A 22302-nucleotide genomic window follows, 5' to 3' on the forward strand; every position below is an offset into this window, starting at 1 on the left:
TCTTAAGGACTTTCTTTAAAAAAATGACATCTCTAGAGGGAATCAACCTCAGAATAGCGTTACCGAACTGTGGAGTCTACCGAAAGTGGTAGGACATTCACCCTGCGGACATTGTGTCAACTGCCATCTAACCAGCAGGACCACCCAAATAGATCTCGGTTTGGAAAAGCCTTGGTCACAAATGACATTTACTAATTGTAACACTAGTAATGTCATCTATGCAATATGGTGCCCTTGTGGCAAACTGTATATTGGTATGACCAAGCATAAAATCAGAGTGAGAGTTACAGAACACAGAAGCTGTATTAGGAATAAGGTCTCCACAGCCCCAATGATGAATCATTTTCTAATGATGGACCACAGACCAGACAAACTCAGATGGACAGTGGTGTTGCATTTACCTCCCTTTTAATAACACTGAATCTTCAACCAAGAGACTACTGGAAAAAGAGCAGTGGCTCATCTATTTGTGTAAATCGGCAGTTACAGGGCTGAATGAAGCCACAGACTGGACTTGTTTCAGTTAGAAAGTCTATTCCATTGGGGTGGTTTTGCTATTTGGGATCCACAATGTAGTTCTTACACAGGTGTTTTTTTTAATTTTTTTTTTTTTTGTAAGTCAGCAGTTTGACTGGACTGTTTTTTTTTTTACTGAGAGAGTTCGGTAAAGTTTTGGGATTTCTTGCGACCTGTAAAAACTGCCGTTTGTCTTTTTTGTGCTGCACTGCAAAATGGATTAGAAACACCATTACGCGAGCACACTTAAGAACATTATGAGGTGATTCTGCTCAATTGAGAGGCATGTAAGTCCAATTAAACCTTGTGGTGCACATTTTAGGTGCTCCTGCGTCTGATGGTCTGGCTGCCATGGTGTTCTACTACACCATAAACAGCTTGTCTAGAAGGTTACTGCGAGTTATTATAAACTGCAAGAATTGTAAGAGCCTCGGCGCAAAGGTACTGTATGTAAATCCGCTTTCGAACCGCCCTCCGTGTTCAGAAAATACACTGCAGGAAGCAGCCTGGAGGGTTGTTCAATTAGTGTTAAGTGTGTCAATTACAGTCAGCTGAGCTGTTAACTGTGCTATAAAAGCCGCCCCCCGCACTAATGAATCGGGCGATAGAGGACGGACGTTCACGCTGAGTCTGCAAACGAAGCGCCGACCGAAATTCAATTCCAATACGTTTTTTTTAGCCACATATGTCGGTGCGTTTGTCCAACATGCCCCTAGTTTCTTTTACGAGGGAAGCAATGAAGAACGAAAGTAATATCCTGACTTTATTCCATATTTGTGTTTAGGAACTTAACGGCACTGAAAAGCCCAGCTGGCTGAGCACATTTACCAGCAAGGAGACTGGTCACTTGGGAAGTGCGCTGCTTTCTCCTACGAGGACTGCCCGTTTACAAGAGCCTATGAGGTACAACAAAGGCTCGTAGCTTCAAAAGGCACAACTTGCACTCTGCAAGTTCAAAGTAAGTGTAGTCGCATTGCAAATTCCTTTACACAGGAAAAACAGATTTAAAGAGGCAGCACCTAGATAACGCTAAAGATTTTAGTAGGGGCCAGAGTATTAGGCACCAGTGTTTGTATTTAGTAGAACATAATTTGGTGGTACATTTTGTTTCTCCATCGAGTTTAAAAAGGTACAGTTGTGGCGTATGTTAGAAACTGGTAAAATTAGGTGAGCCTTATTAGAAAAAATCATCAGGTTTGAATGGTGAACTTTACCTGTTTTTTTATAATTGGTTACCTTTACAAATGAGGATGAGATAGATTGGGATTGGTGTCCATATAGGCACCCTTCCACAATTTACTTTAGTTCAAATTTAATTGTTAATGTACAGCTCAAGCGGCATGGTTGTGATTGAATGGTGTGTTTGTCTTAACAGGTTGCAGTCTATTTTGAAGACGCACCTATTATACCGTTGGAAGCTCAATTGTTTAAAGCCACCACAGTAAACCTATTGTGGGAGCTTAGTTGCTCCTGTAATTGAAGGCTGATTAAATAAATAAACAACATTACTAATGGCTGTTTTTTCATGCTGTCTTTCTTAAGGTTTGAGAAGAACACTATTGTGTGGATGGCACAAGGCAGTGAAGACCTATTTGTCAAAGTTTCCCCTGAAGAAGTTCTTATATTTGCATTATTCTTGTTGAGAACGAACGAAACATGTTGGGTGTTTTAGGTGTTGTATATTTTGACAGCACCCAGTAATGAACTATTGAATAGATTAGAACCTGGTGTTTGTAGAGACAAGGATTCGCCTAACAAGAATACGTGTTACTTTAAGTGAGCAGCCCGCAAGGTGGGAGCTACCTTAATCGAGCTTTCGATAGATATTGTCATGCTATGTGTGAGCTGAATGGTGCTTTTTTTTTGTTGTTAGACAGCGGTTGTATGCGAGACTGATGGTGAGTTTGCACGTTTGCACTTTGTGTAACAGTAAGATAAAATCGCTTTAGGCAGGAGTTTTCCTGCAATGTGTTGTATTTTAACTATTGTGTATATGTTTTTGTTATATATATTGCTATAATAAAGCTTTGTAATACATGTTTTCAGTGTTTGAGTGCTTGATATAATTCCTATGGGCACATTTACGTTAGTGTTCTACTCTCCTTACAAGGGACATAGCATGGAGGCAACGAGATTCTTAAGTTAAGAAGTTATCGCATGCAGGTAATTGGGGACGAATCTCGGGGCCGTTTAAGCTTTCCCCAACGTCTTTCTAGTGTTTTTGCTGCTGAACACAACTCAGCCTTCAGCATATCAAAAGCTTTCTGCCAATCCTTGTTCCACGGTAAAGGCAAATAAATGCCCTTATTTTTCAGTACCAACATAGGTTTTGTCGTTAATGAAACATTTGGGATCCACTGCCTACATTATGAAGCCATACCTATCAAGGCCCTGACTTCTTTCTGTGTATTTGGGACAGGCATGCTAGAGATGTTTTGTATCCGTTCAGATGTGAGTCTTCTGCCCTCCTTCGACAGGAGGTAGCCTAAATAGGCGACTTCCTGTTGACAATACTGAAACTTTTATAATGATGCTTTATGTCCATGTTCTGCTAACTGAATAAGCAGCAACACGGTGCCCTCCTTGCAAGCAACGTCAGAATCTGCAGCTTGAAGCAAATCGTCTACATACTACAACAACAAGAAGGTAACTCAAGTGTATCAACCTGTTCCTTAAATGCTCTACTAGAAATGCCTGGACTCAGTGTACCCTTGTGGCACACAAGTAAATGTAAATGAGCATCCCCCTAGGGTGAACGCGAACAAATATCTACTCTCAGCATGTACAGGAATACTGAAAAAAGCATTCTTTAAATCCACAACACTAAAATGAGTAGCTAAGGCTGGAATCATGGTCAATATTGTAGTAACATCAGGTACAATCGGAAACTCTGGGGCAACAACCATATTAATAAGCATGTAAGTCAATAATAAAGCGAAAAGTAATCACATTGTCCCCTTTCTTATATACAGGTGGAATCGAACTATTACGCATGCTCCCTGCAATTTCCTCACATCTATGTGTACAAAATCAGAAATAATACTTTTCAAAGCCTGTTCTCCTTCAACCGAAATGTTATATTGCAGAATATGCTGTAATTTAACACCCGATTTCAATACAATTTTAACTGGTTCAATTTGTAAAGTGCCGATGTCATTATCATTAACTGCCCATAGACATGTCGGAACCTTATTCAATTCGGGTCGTAAAGGTCTAGACAACAATTGTGGAATGGAAGTTTGTTGAGGCGAAATCGTTAAATACACTCCATCCGGATAACTGTAAATTACAGCATTCAATGCTTTCAAAAAATTCAATCCCAACAAATTTTCTCCACAATTTGTCATCAAAGGGAATGGGCATGAATCCGTAAATGGGCCCAGTGAAATCGGTACCGGCCGAGAGACCGGACTAACCACTGGTGTACCAGAGAACGCTACAGAAATGTTGTTCTGCCCCGACAGTGGAATATCTGGAACCCGTGAATGATCAATAGAACACTTCTGTGCTCCTGTATCTATCAAAAATAGATGCTCCCTATTCCCCACCTTCATTTCAATGTCTGGCCCTTTCTGATCAACGGGAATAGGTACTGGTTACAGACTCTGCTTCGGGCTGTCCTAGCGGAAAAGTATATCAAATGCAAGATCCTCAGAAAAATACAGTTGAAGGATTATCGAAAATGTTCCTACTATTAACACTATGTTGCTGACTGTCCTGTGAAGATGACTGTTGATTCTGAGCGAACTGACTTCTACCAGGACCCCCATCCCAGGACGGCCTCTAGATCGTCTTCGCATGACACCATATGTGCTATTCGTTCGCTGCTGAAGGATCGGGCATTGTGCTAGCCAATGACCTTCCTGTCTACAATAGGCACATTGGTTCATGTGTACAGGACCCAGTTGCGCATTACTCTGTGGTGTAAATTGGGCTCTAAACTGTGTATTCCCACCTCTGGCTCCTCTAGCGATCTGCTGCAACAGTACTCTAGTTTTCAAGTCTCCCTTCTTCTTTTCCACTCTTTCCTTCTCTGAATTAACTCTATTTTCATAGTACTGAGCCATATGTAATACTTCAAATTGTGATTTTGCTTGCCAGGCGCTTTCAGAAGTCATTATCTGTGATTGAATTTCAGGCAATAATCCCCGTACAAATGTAACGCTCACCTGATTCCCACGGAGGCGCGGGTCTTGGCAGGAAGCTGTCTGTGACTCGAAAAGTGATGTGCAGGACTCGAATGGCTTCTGGGGTCGAACCTCTTCGCACTGTGTGTCGGACTCGAAGAGTGAGGTTTCTGCAGGTGAAAGAATATGGGGGTTAATGGTCTGGGTTGTTGAATGTCCCTCTCTCTCTCTCTCTTCCCAGCTTTTTCGTAGAGCCCCCAGGTCAACGTGCTCACCTTATATAGGTGAATGCTGGGCTCTCCATCTGCGTCTGGTGCAGGGTGCCGTTGCCAGTTCCTTCACTGGTGAAACACAGGCCTCTTGAATTCAGAGGATGGTAACCGTCGTTATCTGCACGAGCGGTGAGTTTCTGGACACTTTTTGTCTTTACATGCGTGGCACGTTTATGCAGACTCTGTATAATGCCTTTCCCTTATGTATTGCAGGGCTCTTGAGATGAAAGATGAAGTGAAGCGCCTGGAAGTTCGTAAGTATGGCAAGCGCTCCAACTGTCTCTTTCCTTGCAGCTTAGTTCGTGTTAAAGAGACGCCAGAGTATTCACAGGCGTTTTATTGCGATGAGCGTGATGGACGTAAGTAAATACCTGCTTAATGTCTTTTCTTTTGCCTTTCAGATGTTGGGTTGTAGGGCCGGAGTCCGCGGAATGCCAGTAAGTTGTTAACGATACTTTGTCTTCACAGGCGGCGATGCAGAACGAAGAAATCCGGAATTCACAGCGTGCCGGTAAGTATGGCAATGCTTTTGTTCTTGCAGGTGGAGATGCGGCGTGAAGAAACGGCCGCAGCCGATGGATCAGGTAAGTAAGCACTGCGTGTAAAGTTCGCCTTGCTAACCTGTTGTTTCTGTTCTTTGCAGGTGCTGATGATGTCTGGATACTGAAATGGTAAGTAGGATTCTTGCAGGTCCAGGATCGGAAGAAGAAAGGCCGGAGCAGACTCGGTGAGCGTTCTGCTGCAGATGCAGAATAACGCGAAGCACGCTTCATCTATCAGGTGTGGTTTAAATAGCCTTGGAGTGATGAGGCGTCTTCTTCCACGGCCCCGCCTAGGTAAGAAAAGAGTTCCAGTTTCCAGAAGAGTTCCAGTGCTGTATCCAGGGAGTGGAGCTGCCCCACCCAGGTAAGAAAGTAGTTCCTGTTCTCAGATGGCTTCTAAGTGGCTGGTAAGTAAGCAGCATGGTCTGCTGCAGGTAAGTCCACCCAAGCATCTTCACACCTATTATGAGCCCGGCGCTTCCAGTGCCGGGACCAATGGTTTTGATGAGCCTGGTGCCACCGGCGCCAGGACAAGGTCCAAAAGGTCCCAGTGGGGACCGGCTTGTGCTTAGGATTGGGGTTAGGGGCCTGCTTCCAAGAACGTTGGGCTGGTCCTGGCTCCTTGGAAGCAGTGATCATGACAACAAACGTGTCTACAAATAGTCTTTTCCCTGACTCCGTACTCAAATCTTGACCACTAAAGTCTAAAAATACTTGCTCAAATCTATTCAAATACTCAGTTACACCCTCTGATTTCAATTGTACGCAAGCCGTAATCTTCTCCCATATGATTCTTTTCTCGGGAACCAGAGTTTTTAATTTAGCTACTATTCTGTCTGGTAACATAAGTATCACCTGTGGTGGTTTCTCACCAGCATTCCTATCCCCATCTATTCGCACCAAGTTAACCCATGGATCCCCCATCCCTGCCTGGTCATCCATAGTTCTAATCTGTTTCCATAAATCAGCAGGAAGGATCACGATAAACAGCAAATCTATATCACTCAGCGTGAAAACTGATGAACGCAAGACCAAGTCAGTTGCTTTATAAAACCCTGTTGGATTCTTCCTAATATCTGGAATCGTTTGTCTAATGGTATTCACTTCCTGTCTAGAAAATGGGACATGGACAAACTGTGAGACATAATGTGTTTCAATAGTAATGGCTGGTGTGCCTGCTGCGGCATTTGCTGGAATTTCACCTTTCGGAACCAATAATGGAGGAACCGCTCTCATTGGCAATTGAAAAATAGGCAATTCTGAACGCTTCTTAAGCAACAAATCTAAATCAAGGGACAAAGTAGTCAAAGCAGTATCGGGCAAAAATGCTCTTATAAATTACCATCAAATCTGCAGGACGACAAACCTTTCTCTTCATAAACTCATCTTGTAGATACTCTACCATCACCTGTAACACTTGCCTTTGCATTGCCGGCACATACTGGCTAAACGTGTCATGCACTTCAATGGGAGAAATTGAAACCTCCGAAATCCATCTAAGAGTGTCTCTTGTGCAAATGCGCATTTCTTCACTCATTGGTTTCAATGGAGGAAGAAATTGTTTCTGCACATATGAGGCTTCCAGTCTATTACCACCTAATTCATCTTCCTGTAACCGATCCAGCTCCTTTTTAAACTCAAATATCTTCTCAACATGCTCATGTACTTTCCCTGCAGTGCCCCTTGAGCGAGCAAGGACATTCAAATCCCTCAACCCCTGTGGGACATTCATGTCTGTCAAATCACTCCAAATATCAGCCAAATGCATTCCCATCCCTTCTATCAAAATATTCTGTTCGGGAATACTTTCTTGGACAGAAATTGCAACTAAAACAGTTGATTCTTCACCCTCTTCTATATATTTCTTTGCCCCGGTATACAATTCTCTTTTTCTAGCTTTAGATACTGTACCACGAGCCACTATTCTTGAATCAGCCTCCACCCCTTCAACCACTACAAGTGGAGCAGAACCACTTGGAAAAGAAAGTTCAGACAAATCATGTTCAATAGGTAGCGGAGACACTACCGCTGGCGGTGAAGACGGAATTAAGGGAACGGCAACTGTCAGTAGGGGTGGAGGTGCAGGAGGAGGAACAGCAGGAAAAGGAGGCGCAACAGCGGGTGGAGGCACATAAGGAGGAGGTGCAGTTGCAACAGTTCTACGTTCATTCAACAGTTTGTTCATCTGATGTATGAAAATCCTGAGACGGATATATTTTCTGTACATCAAGTGAAAAGGCCCTTTCCATACTTCTCATAGATTTTAACTGGTTCTGCTGATCATACAATAGTGTTTTTTCAGCATTAGTCATATGCCTACGTGCATGCTTTTCTGAGTTGCTGCATAGCTTCCTTTCTCCAATCTTTAATTGCATCAAATGCTGCAGGCCTAGTCTTTTTCTTCAACAATATAGATTCTAAATACTCCAAACGGGCAATTTCAAAACTACCATGAACTGTCCACTGAAGTTCAGAAACATGTCTAGTTTGTGTCAAATATCATTAAATACAATACTATTTAGGCTGTACTTCCAGTACATTAAACAAGCCGGCGACCCAACGGATGGTGCCGGTTGGCCTTGTCCCAAAGATTGTCTATCTGTGCGGAATAATCCCCTGAAACAGGATGACAATTTCCCAGGCATGTCAGAACACTGGTGTTACCTGGCGTTGTGTGTACTTGCAAGTGCAAAACCGCAACCAATATCAGGATTCTTAGAAATCGGGGCACGACTCACCTGATTTCAAAACCAAGGAGGTCCGATCGGATTACAAAGGATCGTCGTGGTTGGCAAATTCGACAGAGCCCGCCTCGATATGGGGACCCTCGTCAAGATGTCCTCTCGAACCGATTGCTCACCGTACAGGGATCGGATCGTGCAGTACTGTCGAGGTGTCGCGTTTCATACAGGGGCCCCTTCACTCTCCAATCCTGGTTTGACAGCCGCATCTCTTTGTTCAGCGAGGTGACATCAATCTTGAGGGTCCCTATTCGGGCGCCATTTGAAAGACCAAAGGAAATATCGAGGCTTAGTAGCACCAAAATGAAATAAGCCAATCACGAGTTCAGAGTTATAAGTATACTTTTTAATCAAAGTACAGATAGCTATCTGGCTCTCAAGCGCCTCGCAGTATGTACCAGCAGACACCGTGAGGGGAGAGAGTGCTGGACATCACGAAGCATGCATTATTTATACACTGTCCCGGCCACATCATCCAGCCCTTCTCCAAGTTAATATCTTACAAGGGTTCATGCCCAGTTCACATGACAAATACAACAATATTGTCTTTAAATACTCCAGATGTTTTCCAGTCTACAAAATACAATGGTTACAACTTTGTTCTGTTTGGTCATGTTGGTTCTCCAGCTTAAAGGAAGTCCAGTTTCAAGAAACGAATGGGTTTCTGCAAATGCACATAGTTTTAGTTGTCCAACATTCAGTTCCAGTGTTTGTATAAGGATGAAGCTATTGGTGCAGACAGCACTTGAATTGTGGTTCAATTTGGCTCCAAGGTTTCTTAGCACGAGACAAACATTCTGCTCTCAGCAGCCTCAATGTTGACATAGTTCAAAGTTCAATTTGCTGTGCTGCAGCCAAAAACACAGTTTAACATTTTAGGACAGAAAGCAGGAGTTGGAATCAAAATGGTGGATGTGCTCCAAGATGTCGACGAAGTCAACTCTATTCAGGTCTGTTTAAGCGCGGTTTTCAGTAAAAAAATGCGAATGCGCTTAGGCCAATGTTCATAATCGGACGGTATTATGCGAATATAATTTGACACTCCCTTTTAAAATGTAAAACATATGGATTCAACTGTTCTGAGGGGATTCTAATATACATCAATAAGCATTAAGCGAGAGCACAATTCACTGTTTACAGTGGGCTTGACAACCCAACCGAGAAGATGCTGACAGTTTGTTTACCATTCCCAAATCACTGGCAGAAAGAACGTTTTATGCCTGTGAAAGGGCGCCCAGAGCCCTTCTTTGCCTGAAAAATATACTATAACCATCCAATAATACTTCATCCAGAAGCCATACCTCCTGTAAACAAAACAAAAACATTGCCTTAATGAGGGGAGGCATTATGGGGTTTAATAAAGCTGGCATAACCTCTGGTACTCCATGAAATTAATCGAAGGGGAGTGCATTCAAGATTATACAATCGATTGGCATCCTTGGTTGCGGTAGCTAGAGTGGCCGATAACCTCCCACCCCTCTCAGCAACAAAACATTTGATTGCTCCAAGATTCTCCAAAGGAGGATTGGCCAAGGACAAAGTCGCCAAATCAACTGAGTTGGACAATTTGTCAAAATGCTAACTCAAAATGTGTGTTTTTTTCAGGATAAGATTTCAAGTAAACAACGATTAAATCACTACGATAGTCATTGATTAATTCAACTAGATGGACATCTGAGGAGTCAATAAGACGCAATGTAGGTATATGGGCAAAGATTGAAAGTAGGGTAGTCCTATTTAGGATACAATCTGTGGTGGGTCAGAAGATGAAGTCGGACATATAGAGGACATTATTCTATACCTTTTAATGGAATTACAAGTAAAAGACCTACATTTCCATTTTGCTAGAGGGGCATGCCCTACCCATCTAAAGTAAATGTGTCCTCCGTCCAAACTAACTCTATCTGAGCCTACCACTATATCTAACTAAATTAAATCGACATGGGGAATGTCTTCTATTTGCCTGGGCTTCTCTTCAGATGGTCTCTTTTTTTCTGTGTACAGATTTTTCTTAACATAATCACCTTGGATAGTCTGTGAGATCATTCTTGTAGTTCTTCAAAGACATTCTTGGCTTTTGTGCTTTCTCTGGTCCTATATTTAAACTGTTTTTCTGGCTGTGGTTACTCACACTCTTGTCATCCCTTGTAGACTCTTCCCAGTCTTTAGACTCAGGCTTTCTTGAGTTGGGCTCATCTCGACCTTTCTTTTTTTAGGCTTTCCTTGTAATGAATTATGTGTCTTAGACTCTCTCCTCTTATAGCCTGTTCATTGGACAGTTTTCTTTTCCCGGTCTCTCATTCTGTGGTTCTGTGTCTGACTTTCTCCAGTCTTCCGCTCTGAATGTATAAGCTATCTGCCCTTCCTCCAAGGGAATTTGTTTCCAGTCTATGCTTGTGGCCCACCTGGGTTGGACAAACCTTTTTTGTATTTTCCTTTCACTTCTCTTAAGTGTTTTCCTTTTTAATATATCGTCCTTAGGACTAGGACGAGTTTCTCTTTTCTCATAATAACCCTCTTCCCCAACCGGGTTATTTGTTACTTGCTTTCTCAGCTTTTTGCAATTTCAATTACACAGTGTTATCTTTGTTGCCTTGGCATTAGGGCGAGTTTTTTTCAGTTCGATAATGGTGCCCCGGCAGCTTCCTGCTTCTTGCATTTCCCCCGGTACCTCTCTTTATGCATGGTCATTTGTCAGGGCTCGGCTCTCGATTTCTCGCTCTTCTCGGTTGTTTGTCCTCCAGATCCCCAAAAGAGGGGCATCTTCAATTATACCCATAAAAAAAAAATCTGATAAGTCTGGAGGATGGCACATTTTCCAGTGGTTTCAAATATGGAAGATGGATGATGACTGATTTTTCAGTCCATCCTTGCACTTTGAAGCCAAATTTCCCTTTTTGGAGGCTGACTTTTTGGACTTTTCTACTTCAACTTCAGTACTAATTCTTGAGTGATAGTACTTTGGAGCAGAAGAACCAAGTCGGATACACCCAGTAGAACCATCGGAAATTACCAGTCCGGATTTAGAGATGCAAACATTTTGAGTGTCTCCTTTTATAAGCCTGCGACAGACTAACATAGGCATGTCTGTAGCCAATTCACTCTGATTTAATGACGCTCTCCATATTGCCCATAGGCTCTACAGATGGCGATGCCCTTTCAAGTTAGTCAGGAAGAGAGGAGGCATAAACTCCAGACAAGCCCCCATGGCAAACACCAGTGGGCGCCGTGTAGTGCACAGTAATAGGAGGTTGTTTTAACTAGCCCACTTCCTTCCACACATTTTAAAATGTCAAGTAGCATCCTTGAATGAGCTTTAGGTTTACCACAAATTACGTTATACAGTCTAATGATTAGGACTTTGACATAGAAACGTGCAAAGTAGGAGTTTTGGCCAACCCACCATGTAAATTGCATCTCGGGGAACTTGAATCTGGCATGTTGATCAATTAAAGGTTATTGGAAAAACTGCAAAATCCCCCAGACCTTCTAGTCAATGAGGGCACAAGTTGACGAGAGGGCAACCAACAACAAAGATGCGACAAAAGAGAACTCCCTAGTCCTGCAGCCTGCCAACTACACGCAGCTTGACTGCAGCTTTGCACACATGTCAGCTGCAACATTCTAAACTTACCCCCCCCACCGCTGCCATATGCCACAGACATCGACCGTCAGCCAGTGGAACAGCCTCAGTGATCAGAACAACCTCTTTGCCCTCCATTGTTTTGCACTTGTAACGGCAGCCTTCCAAGGTCCTCCGTGCGGGCATTATCCCCTCCGTGCCAGGAAGTAAGGAAAATTAGAGGAAAGGACTCACTTATCGTCAACCCCTTCAACCGTCAAAACACACTGAGCTTCTCCTTGGAAGAAAATTGATTTCTCCTCTGCCAATTCGTGTATTCAGTATTGAACAAAAATGTCTTGAATACATTCCGAAGCAATATTGACTATGAATTCCATCAAGATGTCCAAGTATGTGCATGTACAAATTATAAACCAACACTCCTGTCTATCAGTGATCAAGCAGGTACAGATACAAGCTACGTAATCAAAGTAATTTCCACCTTCATACGATAAACATTAGACAACAAAAAAATACAATTATCTAAATGGCATGCTGAAGAAGTTCACAAAGTTTTAAAAATATTAGAATGTATGAAAGTACCCATAATTGATGAGGTCGGCATGAACTCAACGCCATGCTAGCTTTGATATATTGTTAAAATTCCACAAATTCCCCAAAATCTCATTGTATATGAGGACCTACACCAACTAACACCCTTAAATGGCCAGCTAGTATTTCCATCCGTCACCACAAACGATAGTCCCAAAACAGACCATGTTAATTTGTAGCATTATTCTTATTTCTTTTGTCATATTTAATTATTATAACAATGCAAAGCTTATCAGCCATAACCAACAGTAAGGGTGGAAGGCATAAGAGAGCAAACATTGTCCTGAGTAATATAAGTCATTAAAAGCATTCCAAATGTTTATCATACCAACATATTCTTCCTTTTGTAAGAAACATTTTCTCTAACCGAGAGCATCACTAAACTATTAAGCCATTCTTCATGTGAAGGTCTAGCATTATTTTTCCCCAATTTCAATATTTGTTTCTTGGCTGCAATGAGTGCCATATAAACCCATTTGTTGCAATTATTTAACCCTGGAGCTCTAGGCATCAATCCTAAATTACAGGACAAGGGTGATTGTGGAAAGGAAATACCTCAAAATCATATCTATCATTTCTAACACTTAATATCAAAAGGCCTAACTAAACCTTTTTACAATGCTAGAACATGTGACTAGTTATACCGCTCACAGACTTACACAACCAACACATCGGTTGGTAACAGTTTACAATGCCACATTTTCCATGGAGCCCAATACAATGAATGGATTCTTCTGCTGCATGTACCTTAAATCCAAATCAATTTTCCACCTAGAAGGTCCAGCTCATATAAGAGACCAATCTTCAAAGGTTATGTCCAGACCTAACTCTTATTTTTTTATTACAATACAGCAATAATATGGCTTTTAATAAATACATTGCTGCATAATCCTACATGAAACAGTACATCCAAAACAACGTTAAAATTTAACATAACCCTATTTTCACTAATTTACCAATTGTGATATTAAAATCCAATTAAACATCAGTGAGCCCCAGTATGCTCATTCATATAACAATTCATTACAACATTAAAATATCACCATCATCCTGCTTTCCCCATTATAACAATGATTTAGTTCATCAACTTCATGTACTCATCTAAAATGTTTAAAAATAATTATGCATAACTGAGTGAAGTGGTAGATAAGTGGGATCTTATAACCCGCAACGTAATCCACCCAAATATCCTCTACCTCTGTACTAGACAATAATTCCCACCGCCTTGAGGTAGTTGATCCTCGGTCTAGCAAAATGTGTACAATGACATAACAGATGTTTTGCAAACTCAAATCAACTCATCCTGCAGATTCTGCAGGTGCGTTCACTCTTTGGTAGGCCACTTCTGGGTCCTAGAACCTCGGGTGTGTTCATTAGGTTGAACTTTACTAGCATGTATTCTGTCCGAATATAGGTGTTGGGAAACTCCTTGATGTATGAGGCTTTTCCATCATAGAGTGTGTGTTGTGTCTGGTAATTGCCACTACTGGAGTTTGTCGACGGGTTAACCCAATTCTGCATTCTGTCGATGGTAAAGATGCCCTCCTTCAACACCCGTTATAATCTAGCAGAGTTAATATTCTGAAATTCGAAGTTTAACCTGCGGCTCCAAGTGTTAATGTCTCCCACAAGCCCTGCTACCCTGCTATAGACCCGTCAATGGCATATTGCTTAAATGTAACGGTTTCAGTAACAAGAAGACGCAGAAGATGATCTTTTAAGTTAGCCATTTTCCAGTAGTACCTCACTCTCCTAAATTGCAGGAGTGATTCCACTGAATCGAGATTTAATTCACTCCTTAGGAATTCAATGGGAAGATGCTTGGGTAGGTTCAGTAGTCCTCCTACAACACTTCTCTATTTTTTTCAAACTCTGTTTCTTAGTGGCCCAGATTTCTGCCCCATATATAAGTTTGACAATTTTCACCTTAAATCCTGATTACTGAATTGATGGAGTATCCCGCATGTTTTGCAAAACGCTTAATGCCCCTCACAGCCACTTCAAACTGTTCTAATTGTGGCTTCCACGACAATTTATGAACAGTGATCATCCTGAGATATTTATACTCTTTCACACACTCTGTACTTTCCCAATTTAATGTCCATTTATAACCTTGACCTGTTTTTTTGCATGTTTTTATGAAAGATCATAATCATAGTCTTGAAAGTATTGATTATAAGGTTATGTAGGCTGGCAAACACAGCTAATTGGTCTGAGGGCTTGTAGCCCTCCAGGGGTGTATCAATTAGCAAAAGATCTCCTGCGTCTCCCAGCCAGGGTATTCGCCTGACCTAACTCCAATTCCCATTTGTCTTTCCCCTTAAATAACTGACGGTGTGGATCAGAGGCAATAATAAAATGGTATATAAATGAGGCGGACGGACAAATGGATTTGGATAGTCTATACAGATGTGGAACGTCTTCTTGACTGCTTTCCTCCAGCCCCCATTGAAGCAGTAGGGCTGACCACTCAACATGAAATTCCTGAATTCTATCGTTCACCATCGGCGTGAGCTTTTCCAAAACCATCATTTGATGTACTTTCCCTTCCCATACCTCTTTCGTGTGAAGGGTTTCCTTCTTCCAACATTGGGCTATAGCCAATCTTCCCGCTCTTAACATGGCCTCCCACATCTTCGGGAGCCTCTGTTCTTCCCTAGCCTTTCGCGGGCGCCCTAATGGCATCTGCAGATGGTCTAGGTAAGCCCTATCCCTGTTACCTCTTCCATCCAACTCGGCACCTCTTTCCAAAAATCTTTCACTTTGGGGCACCACCACCACATGTGTGCCAGGGTCCCCCGACTACCGCACCTTCTGGGGCAAAGTGGGGATACTCCTTGAATCCTTGACATATTTTAGCCAATTTCACCGGATCTCTGCCATCCCATTAACAGTTTGAAGTTGTGTTAAATCTTGGAGGTAAATGACCCTCCCTGGAAGACCAACCTATATATTTGTGCCCATTCCGCCTCTGGAATCTATTCTCCCACCAACTCCCCCCAATACCTCAAACATTTGCCTCGCCTGCCAGCAGGTGCCATTCATTGCTTTGTACAATTTGGACAGGATCCCCTTCAGCGTCGCTGATTAGTCCAGGACCTTTTTCACTGGTGTAAATTCTCTTGAATGTCCTTCCCGCCACTTATGATCTGTCAGAATGCCCTTGATGTGGAGGTAGTCAAAGATTGTGATTGTGTTACCCCCAATGTGTCTTGCACCTTACCCCATTCCTGAAAGCTCCCGCCCTTTCCAGGCCCGCATCTGACGACCTCTGTAAATGTGAATCCCTGGCGTCCCAGCTCGTATGGGGGCCTCCAAAGTGATGACATCGGAGAGGGTCAAGATGTATACCCACGTGTTTCGATTGAATCCCTCCATACAGACCATAATACTTCCAGCGTTGGTTGGGACCGTATGTGCGCTGGGATTAATCTTGGCGTGGCTCGGAAGTAGCCCCCAACCTTCAAAGGATGTGCTACTAGATCCTGTAAATTTGTCCAGTGTGTCTTCAAGTCCTCCCTCATATGCTCTAAGTGATTTCAATCTGGCACACACCCATGTCACGCCCAACATGTAGTGCACAAATGAAACCCTTATTTATTTGTATCTATAAATTCAACATTCTGAACGATATACCACTCATATCACACCCTTCTCCTAAAACCATTCCCCCTGCCCCCCCAGTCACACTGAACCAGGAACCAGGCTAGTTTGCAAAAAATATTTATGTAGTGAGAATTTAACTTGCAATATATTTTAATAGGTAAACAACAATCACCTGTGGGATGTTTTACCCATGCAACCGAGCCCTACCACAAAAACTGTGCATTACTGGCATTGAAAACATCATGATGGCCAGAACTCCCCAGAAAATGCACAGGGAAAACATGAAGAATAGGCTGCCACCCATTTTTGCCTATGTTGTGAGCACAGGAGGGCACTGCCTAAAACCACCATTGGGCTACACACACAGTAGCCTGAAACCATTGGGAATGGCAAGGCTGATTGCCAAAAGCAACCCAGAGCTGTTGGGAATTCATTTTCTTGATGTCAAAAAGTTGCTAAAATCATGGGCACAAGACCACTCTAAAGATTCAACCTTCCTGTGGGCGGGTTCCACATCACCACTCTACTGTAAGGACTCCCATCAAAATAATGTTAAACAAGGATTATATACTATCAAGTAAAATCCCCTTTTTGAAATGCATTAATTCAAGACAGATCCCAAAAATGGGTGCAGTACCAGCTTTGTCCACAAACCGGTGCTAGCGGTCTAAACTCGGACAGGAGAGCTGTCTTGCAGAACTGTGCATTGATCAGAAAGAGTCTTATTAAATGAAAAGTTCAAAGGGGTTGACTGGCCTGAGAACTCTTAACACTCCAGAGACCCACACCAGCCCAGGATATCACATGGCCCTGTTGATTGAATCAGGGCAGGGGCACCTGTGGACTGCAGGGAACTGAACAATGAGCCTTCCTTGACTCGGGCAATTGTTAAATTAGGGGGGTCGTAAATGGCTTCCTCTTGGAAACGGGGAGGGGCACTGCATCTGTGAGCAAGCTGAGCTTGGGGGAAGTGGATAAACCAGAAATTCCACCATGTGCTTTGGAAAACCACACCCCTTTGGGCCAGGGCATAGTTTTAAAAAGATGGATAATTCATAGTGCGGAATTGTGAAAATTATATAAATAATATCATTATTCTTGTGATTTTTCTGTGCACATTTTAAGAGGTGTTAGGACCCTGTGGTATGTTCTGGGGAGTAGTGGCGGAAAATAAGGGTATTACTCCAAACGTCTGTATGTGAAAAATCTGACACTTCATCATCTAATGCCCATACACCTTGCGCACATTTGTGTAAATGTGGGTAAAGATCCGATATTGGTAAACCAACTAAAAACGAAAATAAGTTGACATTTTTGAATGCAAGCCCCCAGGAAGATCAGCGTTGGGCCAGAATGTACCATAAGTAATCTGTAATATGTACATGTAATGTCAAACAACTGTGTATCTGGGAAATATGTGTAGTTATGAAAAATGATTTCTAAGGTAAAAGCAAAGGGGCGTTTCTTCAATAGATCGTAAATGGCTGACATCACTCTGACACACTATCCTTTCTCAAATCGGGGACCAAAGAATCCTTTGGCCTATCAAATCTTGAGAGGGTTGGGCATGCAGAATTAGCCGACCCACCCACTTTCTAAACACATAAAAAGAGCCACTGGAAGCCAGATAGGATTTTCTTTTTCACTTTCTGCGGAGCATTTTGACAGACAACTTCACATCCAGAGATCCAGACTTCAAATCCATCAATCTCCAGAGACCAGAAATTAACTCCAGAATTTGTAGCAGAGAGGCCTGAATCCACAAGCTGAATCCTTTTTCAGCAGACCTCCAAATCATTTGCAAACTATTCAACAGCCGGGCGAGCCGTTTGAATTTTTGCCAAGAACTTTTTCCAGAACCAGAGACCCAGAAGGCAGAATTATCGTGCGAGACCAGACCCAGACCAGACCGCTGTCAAGTGCTGAGAGCTGACCCAGATCGCTGTGCGCGGAACCAGTACCAGAGAACTGCAGCCAATCCTGACCCGATCCGTGACGAAGTCGCATTCCGTCCAACATATAGTGTGAGTACTCAGCCAGGACTGTGCAAAACCCAATCTCTTAGTTTAAAATAATCTAATTCAAACTATTTTAACCTATTGAGAACTGCATCCTAGAAATCTTGTGTTCCTTCTGTGATCTCAAACCTGAAAACTGTCATCTGTCATTCTGAGCTTGACTTTTCTTTTGAGAATCTACCTTCACGAAATCGTATCTCCGGAACCGTTTGTCCTAGGAACGAAATTTCTTTCATCTTAAAGCTAATATTCTGGGTTTTCCAACGAACCCAGAACCGACTTTCTACTCTTTATAGTGCCTCCGTAATCGCGCTCGACGCACGCGACTAAATTGCCGCGATTTGACATTTTGCTTCATTTCAGCCACGTGTAAAAATATTTGTCTTGCTTTCCTTTGCTGAAATTCGTTTGCAACCTGACAATCATTCATAGAGCAGTGCTAAAGTGATCCTGAACTAATTTAAAGTAGCTATCACTCACCCTGAACCTCTAGAGGGAATTAAAATAATTTTTAGCATATTTTTCCCTTCTTTGCATACCACCTTTAAAGTACTTTGCCTGTGTTTAAAATCATCCCTGTTGATCTAAGCTTGCTAGGGGGTTACTGAATTGGGATTGTACTGTGATTGTATTCCTGAAGACTGTGTGTGTTACTTCCATCTCCTTACATTGCATAGGGGGGGAGTGAATTGTCAAAGAAAAAGTGATCACATTATCTTTTGCTGAAATCATATCAAGTTTATTTCTGTACTGCTTTTTATTCATCTTTGCATCTCCTTTAAACCATAAAGCATTCTCTGATACCTTATTCCCCTGTTCCTAGTCATAAGTCACCAGAACTGTGCTATTCTAGGATTACCTATTGCTGATTACTGCTCATATTCACAAGTGTGATATCAATTATTAATTTATTATAAAAGTGCTATATATATATATATATATATATATTTCTCAAACCTTTTAAATTTGCAAAACAAACTTACTTCTTGGCTCAGTGTGGTCAGGGGGATTCTAAGAGAGGGGTGTTATATAAGGGTTGTCATCCAGAGTACACAAACTGGACATAAAAATATATAATTGAGGGCTTCCCTTGAGCAATCCCAGACAAGGCACTGATTTAGTGGGACTGCTTGATTGGAGTCTTTAACACACCAATGGAGTGACAGAACACTGAATAATCTCTTTAATGCGCTAGGAGTCAAATAATGAACACACTAACAAATGCAGCACATAAAAGAATACTTTTGGATGTGTTTAGAACAGATGGCACTATGGTTAGGGGTTCCCCCTGCAATAACCCTCAACCCACCAACAATAGGCAATTTAAATGAATGTGAGGAGAGCGCAGGTACTCAGGAATAACACAACTCAAACAGAATGTCACTCCCACCTTCCCCCTTAAACACAAGAGAGAAATGGAATTGACTTTTCAACTGTCAGAATGGCTTTGAAATTGTCTTTGGAATTGGCTGAGCAAAAACACCAAATATGGTCAAAAATGCTTAAATTATTATAAATTCCTATGGGAGCCGCTTTGAACAGATGCAATGATTTAGTCAGAAGAAAACATTTGAAATCTCAAAGTCCAAGTGGGAAATAAATTAAAGCTACTTCACACGTGTAATATTTCTCAATGTCAAATCGCGGCAAACATTTCCTTATGCAATTTTCGCTATAACGGGCCAATCACACTGTTTTGGGTTCTATGGATAGCTAAGGATGTTCGGTACAGGTAGGAGTTGAAATTTTGCTATAGAGATTTTAGTAAGAGGCGTTTTTCGAAACTAGGCACGAGAATGAAAAACGGAAATTCAGGTTTAAAGATGACAGATAGGTTTTCTTATACTATATTAAGGACTACAAAACAGAGAATGCCACGCAGGAATCCGTTATTCAGGGCCGCTGATAACTCTATTCATGCGTGATACTCCAGTTTCCGTTTGGTTTTGGAATTACTTTTCTTAATCAAATCAATAAGGAATTAGGGCTTAGGAACACAGATGAGAGCAAAGTCAGCGCAAGGATATTTCTAACAATACTAGGGTTCAGAATGATGGGATGGGTTTGAGATTGAGATCATACAAATGCATATATATTAGGGGTCACTGTTCTTCCTATTAATACTTACAGAATAAATTATTACATTGGACCGTCAGTTCTGGTCATGGATTGGGTCTGTCAAGGAAGGACAACACATCTGCTGCGGGACTGGATCAGCCAGGCCCGTCACCGGATTTGCACAGGATCTGCTCTTCTTGATTCTGAGTATTTAAAATCAGCGGGATAGTGAGTAAGTTTGAGGATTTAGGCCTTGATGAAAGTCAATAGTTCTCTCCTGCTTGGCAAGAGTCTTGGCATCTGGATCTAGAAGGATGTTAAAGGCTGGATGTAGAATGCTGGATCAGAGTGCTTTGCCGGAATCAGGAAAGTGAATGAATCAGTGAGTTTCTGCTGAGAGGATTTCCCTCCCCTTGGGAGAAACCTGTTTTTTCCACTCCTTGCAGCTCAGCCAGGCTAATTTATTCTTAAGTTCTTATGGTCCAGCAGAAACCTAACATGTTGCATCAGACATAAATACATTACTTTTTTAGCTTTACATCTGTAGGATCAAAAACAAGACTGACATCTATATTCCTTTTAGCAACAATCCGTTTGTTTGCTTATCCGGCAGACTTTTAGTTTAGATACTTTGAAGTTTCATCAGGCGCTACTCTGACAGCTGTCAGTCACAGGTAGCCCAGTGTACTGCACACAAATTTTGACAGGAGCGATCAGTTTACAGACAATCGAGTTTGTCTGTGGAAATGTTTGGCTCTTTAAACTTTAGGACTTTGTATATTTGCCATACGTCATTAGATTACATGAATTTTAGCGCCAAGCAAGAATTTGAATGTTGAGAATGGTTGTGTATAGGCATTTTGGAGTTTTTAGCTATAAAGTAAATGTCAATTATAAGCAACATTTTGGAGTTTCATTAGCAAAGCGCTGCTTCTCTCTCTGCACTCTGCTGGTCATGGAGCCCGCTGGCACATTTTCTGCAGTGTGTGATCTATCCCACCACACATGCACCATGGGTGGCAGGTTGTGCATCCATCTTTTTGTGCTTTTAAACACGCGGTTTTGGTGGTTTTTGGCACACACAAGAGTTTTGCCACCATTGTTGCCGTTTCTTGCACCATAACTATCAGAGTGATGCCGCATAAGATAGCGGAGTGGGTCAATACACCCCATGGCTCAAACATCACTCTGATTTGGGCTGCCTGATAGTACCTACGGACATCCGGGATCCCAAATACCCCCTGCCCCTTGGAAGGGTTAGTGTTGCCATTTTCACTATTGGGGTGGGGGGGTTCTTATTGCACCATATAAACCTACAGAGCTCTCCTTTGACCTCTCAGAAAAACGTATCCGGAAGATGATTCGGAATAGCCGTGAAAAGATACAATAACCTGGGGAGAACATTCATTTTTATAGAGGTCTTCCATACCATGTCAGAATCAGTGGGCCCCATCTCCTCAGGTTATCCGGCACCAATTCCCCCAAATCCGTGGTCACCCATATGCCCAGGTATTGAATGCTTTTTTGGTTGACCTTCATTCCCAGATAACTTATTTTCGTATCAAAGAGCGGGCTCCGTGCCAATATAGGCAGTATAGCAGATTTCCCCCATGTTAATTTTGAGCCCTGAAAGAAGACCAAACTCGGCTATCTGAGCCATTAGTGCTGGGAGGGAGTCCCGGACATTTGTGAGATAGGCCAATACATCATCTGCGAACAGCGAGATTTTGCATTCCAGTTCTCCCCCTAGAATACCCCTAATCTGCTCATTCATCCGTTTAGCAATTGCTAGCGGCTCCATTGCAAGGGCATACAGCAGCGTGGATAGGGGACATCCCTGCCTGGTGCCTCTCATTAATTCAAAGGCCTCCGTACACCCGCCGTTTAACCGCACCCTCGCCCTGGGCCTGTAGTTTCTGCCACCCATTTCAGGAAATGTATTCCCATCCCCATCTTCCCCTGAACTTTCATCATGAAAGGCCAATCGACCCTATCAAAGGCCTTTTCGGAGTCTAACCTCGCCAGGCACGCGTCCAGGCCACCCGTCTGTGCCCCATGCATGAGGTTAACTGTCTTCCTAATGTTGTCTGACTCTTGTCTTCCCTTGGTAAAACCCACCTGGTCACTCTGCACAAGTAGTGGCATACACCCCTCCAGTCGTGTTCCCAGAACCCTTGCCAGTATCTTCACGTCTCCATTAACGAGGAAGATGGGCCTATAGAAGGAGCGTCTGGTCCTTCCGTTCCTT

The 22302-nt window shown here is 42.4% G+C and overlaps 1 protein-coding gene across 6 annotated transcripts in view; it reads left to right on the forward strand.

Annotated features, from left to right (window-relative positions):
- The window catches only part of ANAPC10 (anaphase promoting complex subunit 10), a 529205-nt gene that overhangs the window by 482824 nt on the left and 24079 nt on the right, over positions 1–22302 (forward strand). Inside the window, exons 5-6 of one of the 6 annotated variants that reach the window (XM_069631218.1) lie at positions 1301–1474; positions 2059–2556. The exons of the other annotated variants lie outside the window; for them this stretch is intronic. Coding sequence (XP_069487319.1) covers positions 1301–1438 — 138 coding nt within the window. The 3' untranslated portion in view covers positions 1439–1474; positions 2059–2556. Of the gene's footprint in view, positions 1–1300; positions 1475–2058; positions 2557–22302 lie in introns of those variants that run through there. 6 annotated transcript variants of the gene reach the window in all.

This window comes from Ambystoma mexicanum, chromosome 6q (assembly GCF_040938575.1).
Source record: "Ambystoma mexicanum isolate Mex_15411 chromosome 6q, UKY_AmexF1_1, whole genome shotgun sequence".
NCBI lineage: Eukaryota > Metazoa > Chordata > Amphibia > Caudata > Ambystomatidae > Ambystoma > Ambystoma mexicanum.